This window comes from Sus scrofa, chromosome 3 (assembly GCF_054392235.1).
Source record: "Sus scrofa isolate SSC_HxYL_T2T_F1_AM1 chromosome 3, Sscrofa_HxYL_maternal_Yorkshire_Landrace_v2.0, whole genome shotgun sequence".
NCBI classification, from domain to species: domain Eukaryota; kingdom Metazoa; phylum Chordata; class Mammalia; order Artiodactyla; family Suidae; genus Sus; species Sus scrofa.
The window spans coordinates 66,700,316-66,713,314 of record NC_139385.1 but is presented as its reverse complement, the minus strand read 5'-3'; the positions used below and the strand labels follow the sequence as shown (position 1 = coordinate 66,713,314).

General features: G+C 39.4%; 1 protein-coding gene across 22 annotated transcripts in view; it reads right to left on the bottom strand.

The window, feature by feature from the left end:
• REV1 (REV1 DNA directed polymerase) overlaps positions 1 to 12,999 on the bottom strand; it is an 87,002-nt gene that overhangs the window by 57,788 nt on the left and 16,215 nt on the right. For 17 of the 22 annotated variants that reach the window (XR_002342523.2, XR_014841362.1, XR_014841363.1 and 14 more), the window contains 2 exons: positions 4,911 to 4,971; positions 3,264 to 3,390 (listed from right to left, as the gene is read on the bottom strand). Coding sequence is in view for 18 of the 22 variants with exons in the window: in XM_021087178.2 (XP_020942837.1) it covers positions 3,264 to 3,390; positions 4,911 to 4,971 (188 nt within the window). In the remaining 4 variants the exon portion in view is untranslated. Of the gene's footprint in view, positions 1 to 3,263; positions 3,391 to 4,910; positions 4,972 to 6,235; positions 6,512 to 12,999 lie in introns of those variants that run through there. The other 5 variants (XM_085018566.1, XM_085018562.1, XM_085018568.1 and 2 more) reach the window with 2 other exon arrangements.

Genomic DNA, 12,999 nt, shown 5'->3' with positions numbered 1-12,999 from the left:
CTTAAACAGGTGAACAGTTAAACTGTGAAACATCCATATAATAGAATACAACCAGTAATGAAAAGGAAAAAACTACTGATACACACCACTAAGATGACTCTTCTCATTATTATGCTGAGTAAAAAGAAGTCAATTCTGAAGGTTATACAATGTATATTTTATTCATGTAGTATTTGTGGAATGAAGGCCAGACTAGTAGTTGCCAGCAGTTAAAGAGCAGCTGAGAGCAGAAGGGAAGTGGTGTCACTATTAAAGGGAAGCAGGAGGGAACCTCATGTAAAAATGTTCTGTATCCATCCTGACTGCATCAATGTCAGCTTCCAGGATGACATACTACTACTATCTGTTTTTGTTTTTTTTTCCATCTTTTTAGGGCTGCACCCACTACATATGGAATTCCCAGGCTAGGGGTTGAATCAAGAGCTATAGCTGCCCGGCCTAAACCACAGCCACAGCAACTCGGGATCCAAGCCCCATCTACAACCTTCACCACAGCTCATGGCATCACCAGATACTTAACCCACTGAGCGAAGCCAGGGATTGAACCTACATCCTCAAAGACACTAGTCAGCTTCGTTACCTCTGAGCCACGACAGGAAACTCCTGACATACTACCATTTTTTTTTAAGATGTTACCATTAGGGGAACCTGGGCTAAGGTTCATGGTCTCTCATTGTATTTTTTCCTTCAACTGCATGTGAATCCACAGTCAAAACATTTTTTATTAAAAAAAAAAAAAAAAAAAAAAAAAAAAAAAAAAAAAGGGATGAGCAATTCCCACTGTGGCGCGACAGGATCAGTGGTGTCTCTGCAGCACCAGGACACGGGTTCAATCCCCAACCTGGCACAGTGGGTTGAAGGATCTGGCGCAGGCTGCAACTGTGGTTCGGATCTGATCCCTGGCCTGGGAACTCCATATGACACAGGGTGGCCAAAAAAAGGGGAGGGGGGTGGATGAAAGGAAAAGAAGTTAACCTTACAAGGGAAAAGATGCTATTTAGAGAGAAGACAGAATAAGTTAACAGAAGCAGAGTATCCAGAAGATGGGGGATTTTATCTCAAAAATCAAGTTCAAAGCTAACTGCACTGGAAGGGATGGGAAGTACCAAAGTTCAGGTGGCAGAACTGAGAGCTTTACAGAATCAAGAAAACCTGGAATATCGGCTATAGCTTGTGAGGAGCACGATTAAAAATCAACAGTAACACAGTATTCCCTACTTGTCTCATCGCAACTAAAGCACTATACTTGCTGATTCATTAAAGAGACTGTTAGATTCCGTTTTACCTATAAAGCTGCAATGTGTGCACTAAAACTGGCAATATTTCTAAAAAAATTCTATCACTATAATTTGCATGTGTCCCTATGAAATTCAACACAATGGAACTTTACTTGTAGAGTTATAATGTAATCCTAACAACAAGAACAAAGGAGCTCCCTTTGTTCAGCAGGTTAAGGATCTTGCATTGTTACTGCTGTGGTGTGGGTTTGATCCTTGGCCCTAAGAACTTCCACATGCCACAGGTGCCAAAAAAAATTAATATTTTACCCCTGGCTTTAAAAAAGGATAGACAGTAAGGGGTACAAATTAAATGGGTCCAAAGGAGAAAACGTCTTAAGGTCATACAAAAATTAGTGATGAAATAAATAAGAATCCCAAATTCTCATAGTAATGATCACCACAATATTCATTCCCCCATGCCACACACACACAAAGAATCTTTTTTTCTTCCTCTTATGTTAAAAAGAAATTCACCTCCCCCGTGAGTTGGGGGGTTCCATAAATGGCTGATATAACAAGCAGTGTTTCTTTTTATTAGCATTTTTAATCCTTTATAATGCATCCCAGGAAAGTCTGAGAAGCTTGAATGGTCTAAGATACCTAATTATAAAAGCTACATGTGACGTTTTCCAAACTTGCACCGGCAGTCATTTTAAGACGATATTCTTAGACTAAACTGTCAATGATGCCTCATAAAACTCGACAAGGCAAATGTTAACTAAAACTTAACTGCAATCAACAAATACTCCGAGTGGTTATGACCAGTCACTGCAGAGGCACCAAGGAGTAATGAAGAAGCGAAAGCGCAGCTCTTGTTCTTGTTTATCCATAGGCAATTCAATACAATCTAATAAATGCTAAGATGTGAAGAAATTCCAGGCGCCACAGCCCCCCAGAACTGGGAGAAGTCACCTCCAGCAGCAGGAAGACAATCAGATAGCCAAGGGGAGGTGATAAATGGAGACCTCAAAGATGAGCATATTAGCAGCCAACTTGAGAAGTGTAAAGGAAAAAACATAACAGATGGACACAAATATTTACAGTCATTCACCTGGAAAAACACAATAAAATCATCTTAAGAGGAAGGGAATCCTCAAGAGAATGAAGAGAAAACTAACAGCCAATAGACAAGTGGTAACCGACAGTGCAGATCAGAGAAAGATTCAATCTGAGAGGTAAGCCAGTTGTGTGTTTGCCCAGAGGAGGGTGCCTGGTGCCAGAAACCCAGAGAGACTCATGAAGCAGAGGCAGGCACTGGGCACCCCCAAGAGCAGACCTGTGGACAGGTGGTAAAACAGGAAGCTCATGGCTAAATTCTAAATTACAATTCCAGATCTCCTCCCTATCTCACAGGGAAAAACTATCCTGTCCCTTTCAGACACTGGACTCAATGATAACAGTCGAGGTGGGGGGAGAGAGGAGAAAGGGATGTAGAGGAGAAAAAAAATAGAACAGGAGCATTGAAGGGCACTCTACTGCCTAAACAGAATTCTGGCCCTTTCCTCCCCTCCTGGCAACCAGAATGCAGCAGCTGGATTTACACCCTTCTCTAGGCAAGACTCTGGGAAATCTGACACACACACCACACCTCCTCCTCTACCAGCCCCAAAGGACCTCCGGTAATGACAGCAGAAGAGTTACCAATAAAATGGCCCTACCAGATCCCATGCTATTCAAGCTCACAGTTTACAAGCCCTCACAAATGTGTGGTGAGCTAGTTGAAGTAGGAGGACCACAATTTTTCACTGTAAACCTCATTTGACTTTTAAAAACTAGATGCTTTGATAAAAATTAAAATAAGACGGGGGCAGGTACGGGAGGGATGGAAAGAAACTAGGAAGGAGGAGTGTCCAAGCAGAGGATTTTACCTTTGACTTCCTTACGCAGAAGATAAAGAATTAAAAACAACTGAAAACAAATCACTGTCGATCCTAATAAAAGTACATGTCAAAATATGGTACCTAAGAATAAAAAGTACTCAACCTGTATATCCATTCACATAGATGGCAACTCCACTAAAAATCGTAGATGTGGTCCCATCCTTCTGTATAGCAGCATCTGATCGAAACTGTTGCTCCAATTTCTGGACCTTGGCAGCCATATACCCACCCTAGAATTAAAGAAAAAGGAAGCCAATCACATGTTTTATTTTCTTGCCAGACTGTTTCTCTTTTTTTTAAATTCTTATTTTAAAAAAATAATAAAAGGCTTTATTCTGTGCTAGTGACCAAGGCATGATTACCCATGACATGAGGTACAATACGCATGAATCAGAACACAGGGCAATAAAACCTCAGGTCAAGAGAGGCTCTTCCTTATGTCAACTCAATTCTGAGTATTACATGTTTTCAGTGGTAAAAGAAAAAGTTAAGTCAAGAGTAACGAATTTAACATCACAAAACAGTGATCTTATTTACAAAGTCAAGCAAAAAATTAGACTGAAGTTTAAACCAATAAAAATTTGACAAGTGGTCAATGAGAGTGTATTTTAGACTGGCTTCCACTATCTTCTGTGTACAGGAAGCTAAAGATTAATAACTTCAGGTAAACTGAAGCAGTCTGACAAATCAGTAGTCCTTCATAGACACACATAAGAATACAGCAAATGATTCAATGGCTAAATTCTGGATCTAATCAATCTATTTGAGAGTAATACTAATTTTCATAACACCAATCTTAAAAAATATAAAAACATTATAATTTTTGCTAAAAACCTTTACAAAGCTATGACTTCAGATACAGCTTTCCTGAACATTGAAATAATTAAGCTTATAGCATGGGCAACTATATCTAGTCACTTATGATGGAGCATGATAATGTGAGAAAAAAGAATGTATACGTGTGTATGTGAGTGGGCCACCTTGCTATACAACAGAAAATGGACAAAACACCATAAACCAGCTATAATGAAAAAAATAAAAAATCATTAAAAAATAATTACCTTTCACCAATTTAAATGATCAATTAAGTCTTTACTAATTTTACTTTATTAAGAACATTTTTAAAATAAAGCTGTAGGTGTCTAGAAGTGGTATTTATATTTTTCCAAACTGGAAATGATTTCACTTTTTGATTATTCAAATATTACATGCTATCAAAAATATTTTTTTTCAGAAAATACAAAGAAGAAAATTTAAATTAGCTGTGATCCCATTCATTGTTAACATTTCGGGATCTTAACTTTCAAAGTTCATTTCTGTGCCTCAGAACAGAGAGGTTTTACACAGACAGGATCATACGTAACATTCCTTTATAATACATGCTCTTTGTCAAGGCCATCTTGCCAGGTTAAGAAATAAACAGCAGATGATAGGTGCATACTATCCCACTGCACAGAGATAACTTACTTGACAAATCCCTTATCACTGGATATCTGTGTTCTCCTGTTTCTCAGTATCATTAGCAATGTCGCAATAAAATTATCATACAAGTCAATTTTGCGCACCAGAACACTTATTTCCTCAGGACAAAATTTCTCAAAGTTTAAGCTTTCAGCACATTGTGAAAACACAGAGTTGGTGTCTCAAGTGATTTACAATTTAGAAAATGCCTTAAACCACATTATAAACTAAAATAATGAAAAATACCTAGACAGTTCAATATAATTATTTTTATTCTTTTAAAACACACCCATTTTTCCCAGCTGTCTTCAGCTCGCTTCCTCCATCCACCTCGTCTCATGGTGGAGCGTCTGTATTAAAGAAAAAGAAATATGTCATTTTCCTAACACAGTGTACTACTAATTGACATTTTATTTCAATATCAAGAGAAACAAGAAAATAAATCCAAATGTTCCATTCGGAAAGTTCAAGGTATATCATTTCCCTGCTTCACAAGTGAAGTTTGTTCCCCCACAACTCCTTACAGATAAGTTTTAATTATAACTATTTAAAATAGTTATAAATAAAATAGCAGAAATGAATCTGACCAGCATCCATGAGGATGAAGGTCTGATCTCTGGCCTCCCTCAGGGGATTAAGGATCCGATGTTGCAGTGAGCTGTGGTGCAGGTTGCAGACACAGCCTGGATGTGGCATTGCTGTGGCTGTGGTGTAGGCCGGCAGCTACAGCTCCAATCTGACCCCCAGCCTGGGAACCCCCATAGGCCACAGGTGTGCCCCTTAAAAAAGAAAAAATTAATTTTAATAGGAAAAAACTTTTATGCATCTTTGAGCATCACTCCTAACACCCACATACATAAAACATCACCAAATCCAACTAACATACTGTGCTTACTTGCTGACAGTAATTAGTGTTAACAGAACCTAAGGAAACATTTTCCTTCATGAATGGCCCTATAATGTGGCTCTTTAATTCTGTCTTTGCTATTACATCCTGAACACGTAAGAGTGCATTCATAGTATAATTCATCTATTATGCAAAAATCCTGAAAGAGGTCAATCAAAGCAATACGACTAGGGGACATGATGCAGAAAGATTATCACCGATAATAAATTAATAAGCCTGGCATTCCTTATGGCAACACACGATCAGCTGTACCATAAAGCCACCAAAATGGCTCATCTCAAGTATCGGTTGGCTTAGTAACAAGCAGGGTAGAAATCAAAGCAGGCATTAAATGAAACTCCTTGTAAAGTCAAATTCTTCTAACCCAAGTGGCTCCATCTTGGGACATGACTGTGTTATTCTTCACAAAATTAATATCTCCATTTAAGCATTTTTCGTCTAGTAACCATATAGGTTAATAGCAAATGGTTACCATATGCCACTGGAGAAGGCTTACACATTATCTAAGTTAAATTGAATTTGATATGGTTTAAAAGAATCTTTTACTGAGTAACACCTTAAAACAGCCAGACTTTTCCATACACATCAGCAGATATTTTCTTTCGAATATTTCTATTCTTAGTATAAATACAATATTTAGTTTCTCCATGCTGACTTTACATTAATTATGATTTTTTTCTGTCTGCCTTTTTTTTTTTTTTTTTTACCTTTTCTAGGGCCACTCCCAAGGCATATGGAGGTTTCCAGGCTAGGGGTCTAATCAGAGCTGCAGATGCCGGCCTACACCAGAGTTACAGCAACGTGGGAAGCCACAGCAACACAGGATCTGAGCCAAGTCCCTGACCTACACCACAGCTCACAGCAACGCCGGATCCTTAACCACTGAGCAAGGCCAGGGATCGAATCCGCAACCTCATGGTTCCTAGTCAGATTTGTTAATCACTGCGCCATGATGGGAACTCCTGTGCGCTCTTAAAAGGTACCTGAAAGACACGCAGAAAGAGTCCAACAGAGAAACAAGGGGACAGTAGAAAGAGCTCAGAGAACAGGAGGCAAAGTGATAACCCCATCCAGTGTGGTAGAGGCCAGAGGAGAATGGGGCTGTTTTCTTTCATTTTGCCTTTTACATGTGACAATGTAAGGGTGTGGCTACCCAATGTGTTCGTCCAGAAGCCCAGGACTGCCATTTTGCCCAGGACAAAAAAACAAACAAACAAAAAGACGACCCACAGAGACTCCAGATATGGGATTTTTTTTTTTTTTTTTTTTTTTGCTTTTTAGGGCCGCACCCATGGCATATGGAAGTTCCCAGGCTAGGGGGTGAGTCGGAGCTACAGCTGCCGGCCTACACCACAGCCATAGCAACGTAGGAGCTGAGCAGTGTTTGTGACCTACACCACAGATCAAGGCAATGCTGTATCCTTAACCCACTAAGCAAGGCCAGGGTAACCTCATGGTTCCTAGTCAGATTTGTTTCTGCTGCACCACGACGGGAACACCTAGATATGGGATTTAAGGTAAACTTTATTTTTTTCTTTTTCTTTTTTTTCTTCTTGGGGCCACACTCACAGCATATGGTGGTTCCCAGGCTAGGAGTCAAATTGGAGCTGCAGCTGCCAGCCTACGCCACAGCCACAGCCACAGCCACACCTGATCCAAGCTGCATCTGCAACCTACACCACAGCTCATGGCAACACAGGATCCGTAATGCACTGAGTGAGGCCAGGGAATGAACCTGCGTCCTCATGGATACTAGTCGGATTTGTTTCCATTGAGCAACGATGGGAACTCCTCAAGTAGACTTTAAAGTAACCAAGTTTATTCTGCTCAAAAACAGAAAGACAAATTCCAGAATATTGGAAGAACTGGGAAATACTAGAAATGACTAAATGGTAACTCTAGAATTGAAAGATACAGTATTAAAAATTAAGAGTTTAATAAACAGATAAAAGCAAAAAAAGAATAGCTGGAATAAGTCAGAAGAAAATGTCCAGACAAAGCACAAAGGAATGGAGCATATGGACATGAGGGCACAAGATACAGACGATACTGAGAGAGTTCAATTTAAACAAATTGGGGAGTAGGAGTTTCTGCTGTGGCTCAAAGGGATCAGCAGCATCTTGGCAGCACCAGGATGCAAGTTCAATCCCAAGCCCACACAATGGGTTAAGGATTCAGCATTGCCACAACTGCAGCTTTGGTTGCAAGCGCAGCTTGGATCTGACCCCTGGCCGGGAGACTCCACATGCCAGGGGGGTACGGTGGGGGGAGCCAAAAAATGAAGGGGAAAAAAAAATGGGGTGGGGAAGAAAAACAGAAGTTACATTTAAAGAAATAATGATTAAAGACATCAAGCCACAAATTCCAGAAGACTAATGAACCCCAAACAGGAAAAAATAGAAGCTATGTCTAGACACATAATAGTAAAACTATGAAAAACTAAAGTGGAAAAAAAAAATCTTAAAAGCTTCCATGGGTGGGAAAAATAAAGATTCTATTCAAAATACTCAAAGGAGCAGCAATTAAACAGACAGCTGCCTTTGCAACAGAAACAAGAGAGCCAGAAGACAACAGTGCTAAAAGATGATGATTACTTGGAGTTCCCTTTGTGGCACAGCAGTAATGAGCCCGATTAGGATCCATAAGGACCCTGGTTTGATCCCTGACCTTGCTCAGTGGGTTAAGGATCTGGTGTTGCTATGAGCTGTGGTGGAGGTCACAGATGTGACTTGGATCTGGCGTTGCTGTGTAGGCTGGCAGCTATAGCTCTGATTTTACTCCTAGCTTGGGAACCTCCATGTGCCATGGGTGTGGCCCTAAAAAGCAAAACAAAAAAAAAAGAAAAAAAAAAAAAGATTACTAATCTAGAACTGTACCTAGAGACAAATTCAGTCAGGAAAGATGAAATAAAGGCCAGGCAAATTAAGAGCTTAATGCCAGCAGCAAACCTGTCTAAAGAAAATTCTAAAGGAGATCCCTTAAGTAGAAGGAAAATTCTCTAAGGTGGAAGCTCAATACTAATGAAAACAAATGCAGCAAGTAAAACTACATACCTGGATAAATCAATGTTAAAAACTGAATAAAACTACAACAATCTGTTATTGTTTGCAGCATAATATAGAACATATGTGAATCAAAAAATTATAAATAGGAGTTCCCGTCGTGGCGCAGTGGTTAACGAATCCAACTAGGAACCATGAGGTTGTGGGTTCGGTCCCTGCCCTTGTTCAGTGGGTTAACGATCCGGCGTTGCCGTGAGCTGTGGTGTAGGTTGCAGACGTGGCTCGGATCCTGCGTTGCTGTGGCTCTGGCGTAGGCCGGTGGCTACAGCTCCGATTGGACCCCTAGCCTGGGAACCTCCATATGCTATGGGAGCGGCCCAAGTTAGCAAAAAAAGACAAAAAAAAAAAAAAAAAAAAAAAAAAATTATAAATAAAAGACTAGTGGTAGAGGAATTATTTCTAATCCAGGCTCTGCCTTTAACTGGCTTCATTAATATCTTGTAAATCTTCATCTCTCTGAGTCTCAATTACTTTATTATCTGAGTGGCTGACTACTAACCAGAGTTCCCTTTGGTGCGCTGCACAAGACACAGTGAACAACTCTTTTCAGAAACTAAATGTAAAAAATTAAGACTGCTATATCCACATACTTAAATAATGTACTGCAGCCTCAGAAATTTGATTATGTAACAACTTGGATGTTCTACATTTGTTTATTTACATGCATTTTTAAACGTATTCCAGAAAAGATGTAAGTCAGCTTGTCCAATCAAATTCATTAAATAATCCATGTATAGACTAAGATGGCCCATGACAGACAGTGGATTTGGGGTAAACATCTAACTGTAAATCTGGTCTTTGCTGAATACTACGGTGGCCAATTAACCAGCCCCGTCACTGCTGGATGACATCAATTGTCTAATTTTCTTCTGTCAGAGGGGAGATGCTAGAAGGTTTAGTATAATGCTGTAGAAATTACATTTCACAACACAATTATGGTGTTTAAGAAGTGATGCAGGAGTTCCCATCATGGCTCAGTGGTTAACGGATCCGATTAGGAACCATGAGGTTGTGGGTTTGATCCCTGGCCTCACTCAGTGGGTTAAGGATCCGGCACTGCCATGAGCTGTGGTTTTTAGGTTGAAGATGCGGCTCGGATTCCGTGTTGCTGTGGCTCTGGTGTAGGCCAGCGGCTATAGCTCTGATTTAGCCTGGGAAGCTCCATATGCCACGGGTGCAGCCCTAGAAAAGACAGAAAAAAAAAAAAAAAAAAAAAAGTGATGCAGAATCCATATAAAGAGGACACCACACTACATGATCTACAGAGCAAAGCTAAAAGGATACTTCCCCTATATAAATCACACGCTATGCTAGGCACTACTGAGATTAATGAAACCACAAGCATGAGTTTTTGTATGAGTTCCAACATGAACTTTACAATATGAAAAGAAATGAGCACCAGTCAAGGAAACTCTAAGGCTACACAGGAACTTAAGGGGAACTTAAATGGAAGATTTTTGACAGTAAGTGGGGGAGGGTGTTAAAAAACAAACAAACAAACAAAAACAAAAAAACACCACTATGGAGTATAAAGCAAACTACAGTATCTAAAATATTAAATCTATTCTTTGATGTGGAGTTGTATGAGCTATTTATGTGTTGGATATTACTTCTTTATTGGTCATATTATTTGCAAATATTTTCTCCCATTCAGTAGGCTGTCTTTCCATTTTGTCAACGGGTTCCTTTGCTGTGCAAAAGCTTTTTAAGTTTAATTAGGTCCTATTTATCTTTGCTTTCATTTCCTTTACTTTAGGAAACAGATCTGCCTATGTCTTCTTGTGAGAGTTTCACAGTTTCTTACCTTGGGTCTTTAGTCCATTTTGAGTTTATTTTTGTATATGGTGTTAGAGAACGTTCAGGTTTCATTTTTTTATATATAGCTATCCAAAAAGATACATGCACCCCAATATTCACAGCAGCATTATTTAGAATTGCCAAGTATGGAAGCAACCTAAGTATCCGTCAACAGATAAATGGATAAAGAAGATTGGTACACGTATATATACAATGGAATTCTATTCAGCCATAAACAAAAAAGAAGAAAATTGTGCAATCTGCAGCAACATGGATGGATGTGGAGGGCATTATGCAAGTGAAATAATGTGGACAGAGAAAGACAAACATCGTGTGATATCACTTATGTGTGCAATCTAAAAATTATAAGAAGCTAGTGAATATAACAAAAAAGAGGCAGACTTAAATAGAACAAGTCAGTTGCTACCAGTAGAGAGAAGTACATGGGGGAGGGGGAATCTAGAGGTAGGGATTAAGAGGTACAAAACTATTAGGTATAAAACAAGCTACAAAGATATACTGTACAACACGGGGAATCTAGGCAATATTTTATAATAACTTTAAATGGAGTATAACCTTTAAAAACTGACTCGCTATAATGTACACCTGTAACATGTAACAGTGTAGAGCAACTATACTTCACTAAAAATGGTAAATTATTTTTAGATTTATGGATAAATGACTTAAAACTTTAAAATTTTAATAAAATTTAAAAATTTTTAAAAATAATAAAATGTGAAACTAAAGATCTAAAATGCCGGTCAAGAACAAAAACAGGCCAACCCTGTGTTTGGCAAAGCTTCCAGACAATCTAAGAGTAGGGCCAAACGAAAAGGAGGCTCAGGTGACAAGAAGCAAGCAGTCTAAGTAGGTTTATCTCACGTCTGCAGATATGCACACAGCATCAAAGACTGCTCATACTGCACTCATTTCAGCGAGAGTTACATTTATTTCCCTTCTGATACTTGAAACATAACTGAATGGAAAATATACTCTACATAAAATTACCATGGACTGTGTATATGACACGAAGTCAATACATTCTTGGTGAATAAAGAAAATGAACTTAAGCGTAAGAGCTGAAGCATGGGAGCAGTATTATGTCTCGAGTACAATGTATCCCAAATATATCAATATTTGAAACTATACCTTGCATATTTAATCTTCTCTTTCTCTCATTTTAAAACATCCTTCCAGAGATTCCCAATCTTATTCTGTGCTGTTTAAAAGTCAGTAGCATGGGAGTTCCCATCATGCTTCAGTGGAAACAAAACTGATTAGCATCCATGAGGATGCATGTTTGATTCCTGGCTTCGCTCAGTGGGTTAAGGATCTGGCATTGCCACGAGCCATGGCAAGTCTCAGATCTGTCGTTGCTGTGGCTGTGGTAGGGGCTGGCAGCTACAGCTCCAAATCAACTCCTAGCCTGGGAACCTCCATATGCCATGGGTGCAGCCCTAAAAAGACAAAAAAAAAAAAAAATAAGTCAGCAGTATGATAAGACACTGCCTCTCCCCAAAGTGATACACAGATAAGATCAGCACCTTTGGAGTGTGAAACCAGAGAATAGGTTACCTATACTTCTAACCTGGATGCTGGTATTGCCACATATCTGTTAACCAGCAAGGATTCTAGAAAGTGACTCTGCCCATGCCTTGGAAGTCATATGAGAATAGATGACTGATCTGCTTCTTCAAATAGGACTTTCCCTAGAACAGGTACCTCAGCTTGACAGAAAGAGCAGCCCTCAGAAATAACACAACCTCCGGGTTCCAAGCAACCTTCTAAATCACAACGTGTCCTCCTATGACCCGGCCCACTAAGAGAATGCCCTTTAAAATCAAGCAGGACTTGAAGTAAAAACTGCCTTCTAGTTTTCAGATGAAACTCCTGCAGACTGGTTTCCCAGTCTAGTTCCACAATGTGTGATGGCCTTGATGAAAACAATAAACATTTCTGAGACTGTAATACACAACCTAAAGTAGCCTATTAACCTCGCCTATCCAAGCGTTAATGTAAAAGCCAGTTTCTGGGTTTTTAAAAACTAGTTAAAAAAATAAAGAATGCATTCATGTATGCCAAAGTACACTAGCATTTTGGGCATTCCCCTAATAAACATGAGTTTATACAAATCTACCCTGTCAGGTCACAGAGTGAAAGTCAAATGAGATCACATATGTGGAAACTCTTTGAAGACCATAAAATACAAATGTCATTAATTTAAGTAACCTATTCATGGTCTACAACACAATAGACTTAGTGACACAAGATCTGGGCTCTAATTCCAGCTCTACTGCTGCCTGGCTATATGCTTTGGGGTGAGTCCAACAGCAGGTGGATTCCTCAGCTATAAAACAAAGTGTGACTAATGCTCCACAGAATCTCTACAGGGCCACAAGCTGGATGCAGGAGGAAACAAGAGCTGGGGGTAAATAAAAGCAAGCAAGGAAAGTTCTACTTTCCAAACCCACTTCAACTTTAGCGACCCTGCTTCTGTAAGTTTTAGATTATTTGGGGTCTGATTAAGATAGTTTGACTCTCCCATGCTCTTACAAAGAATCTTGGGAGGGTCCTGCTTATGAAAAACTGTATCGAAACTACTGATACATACT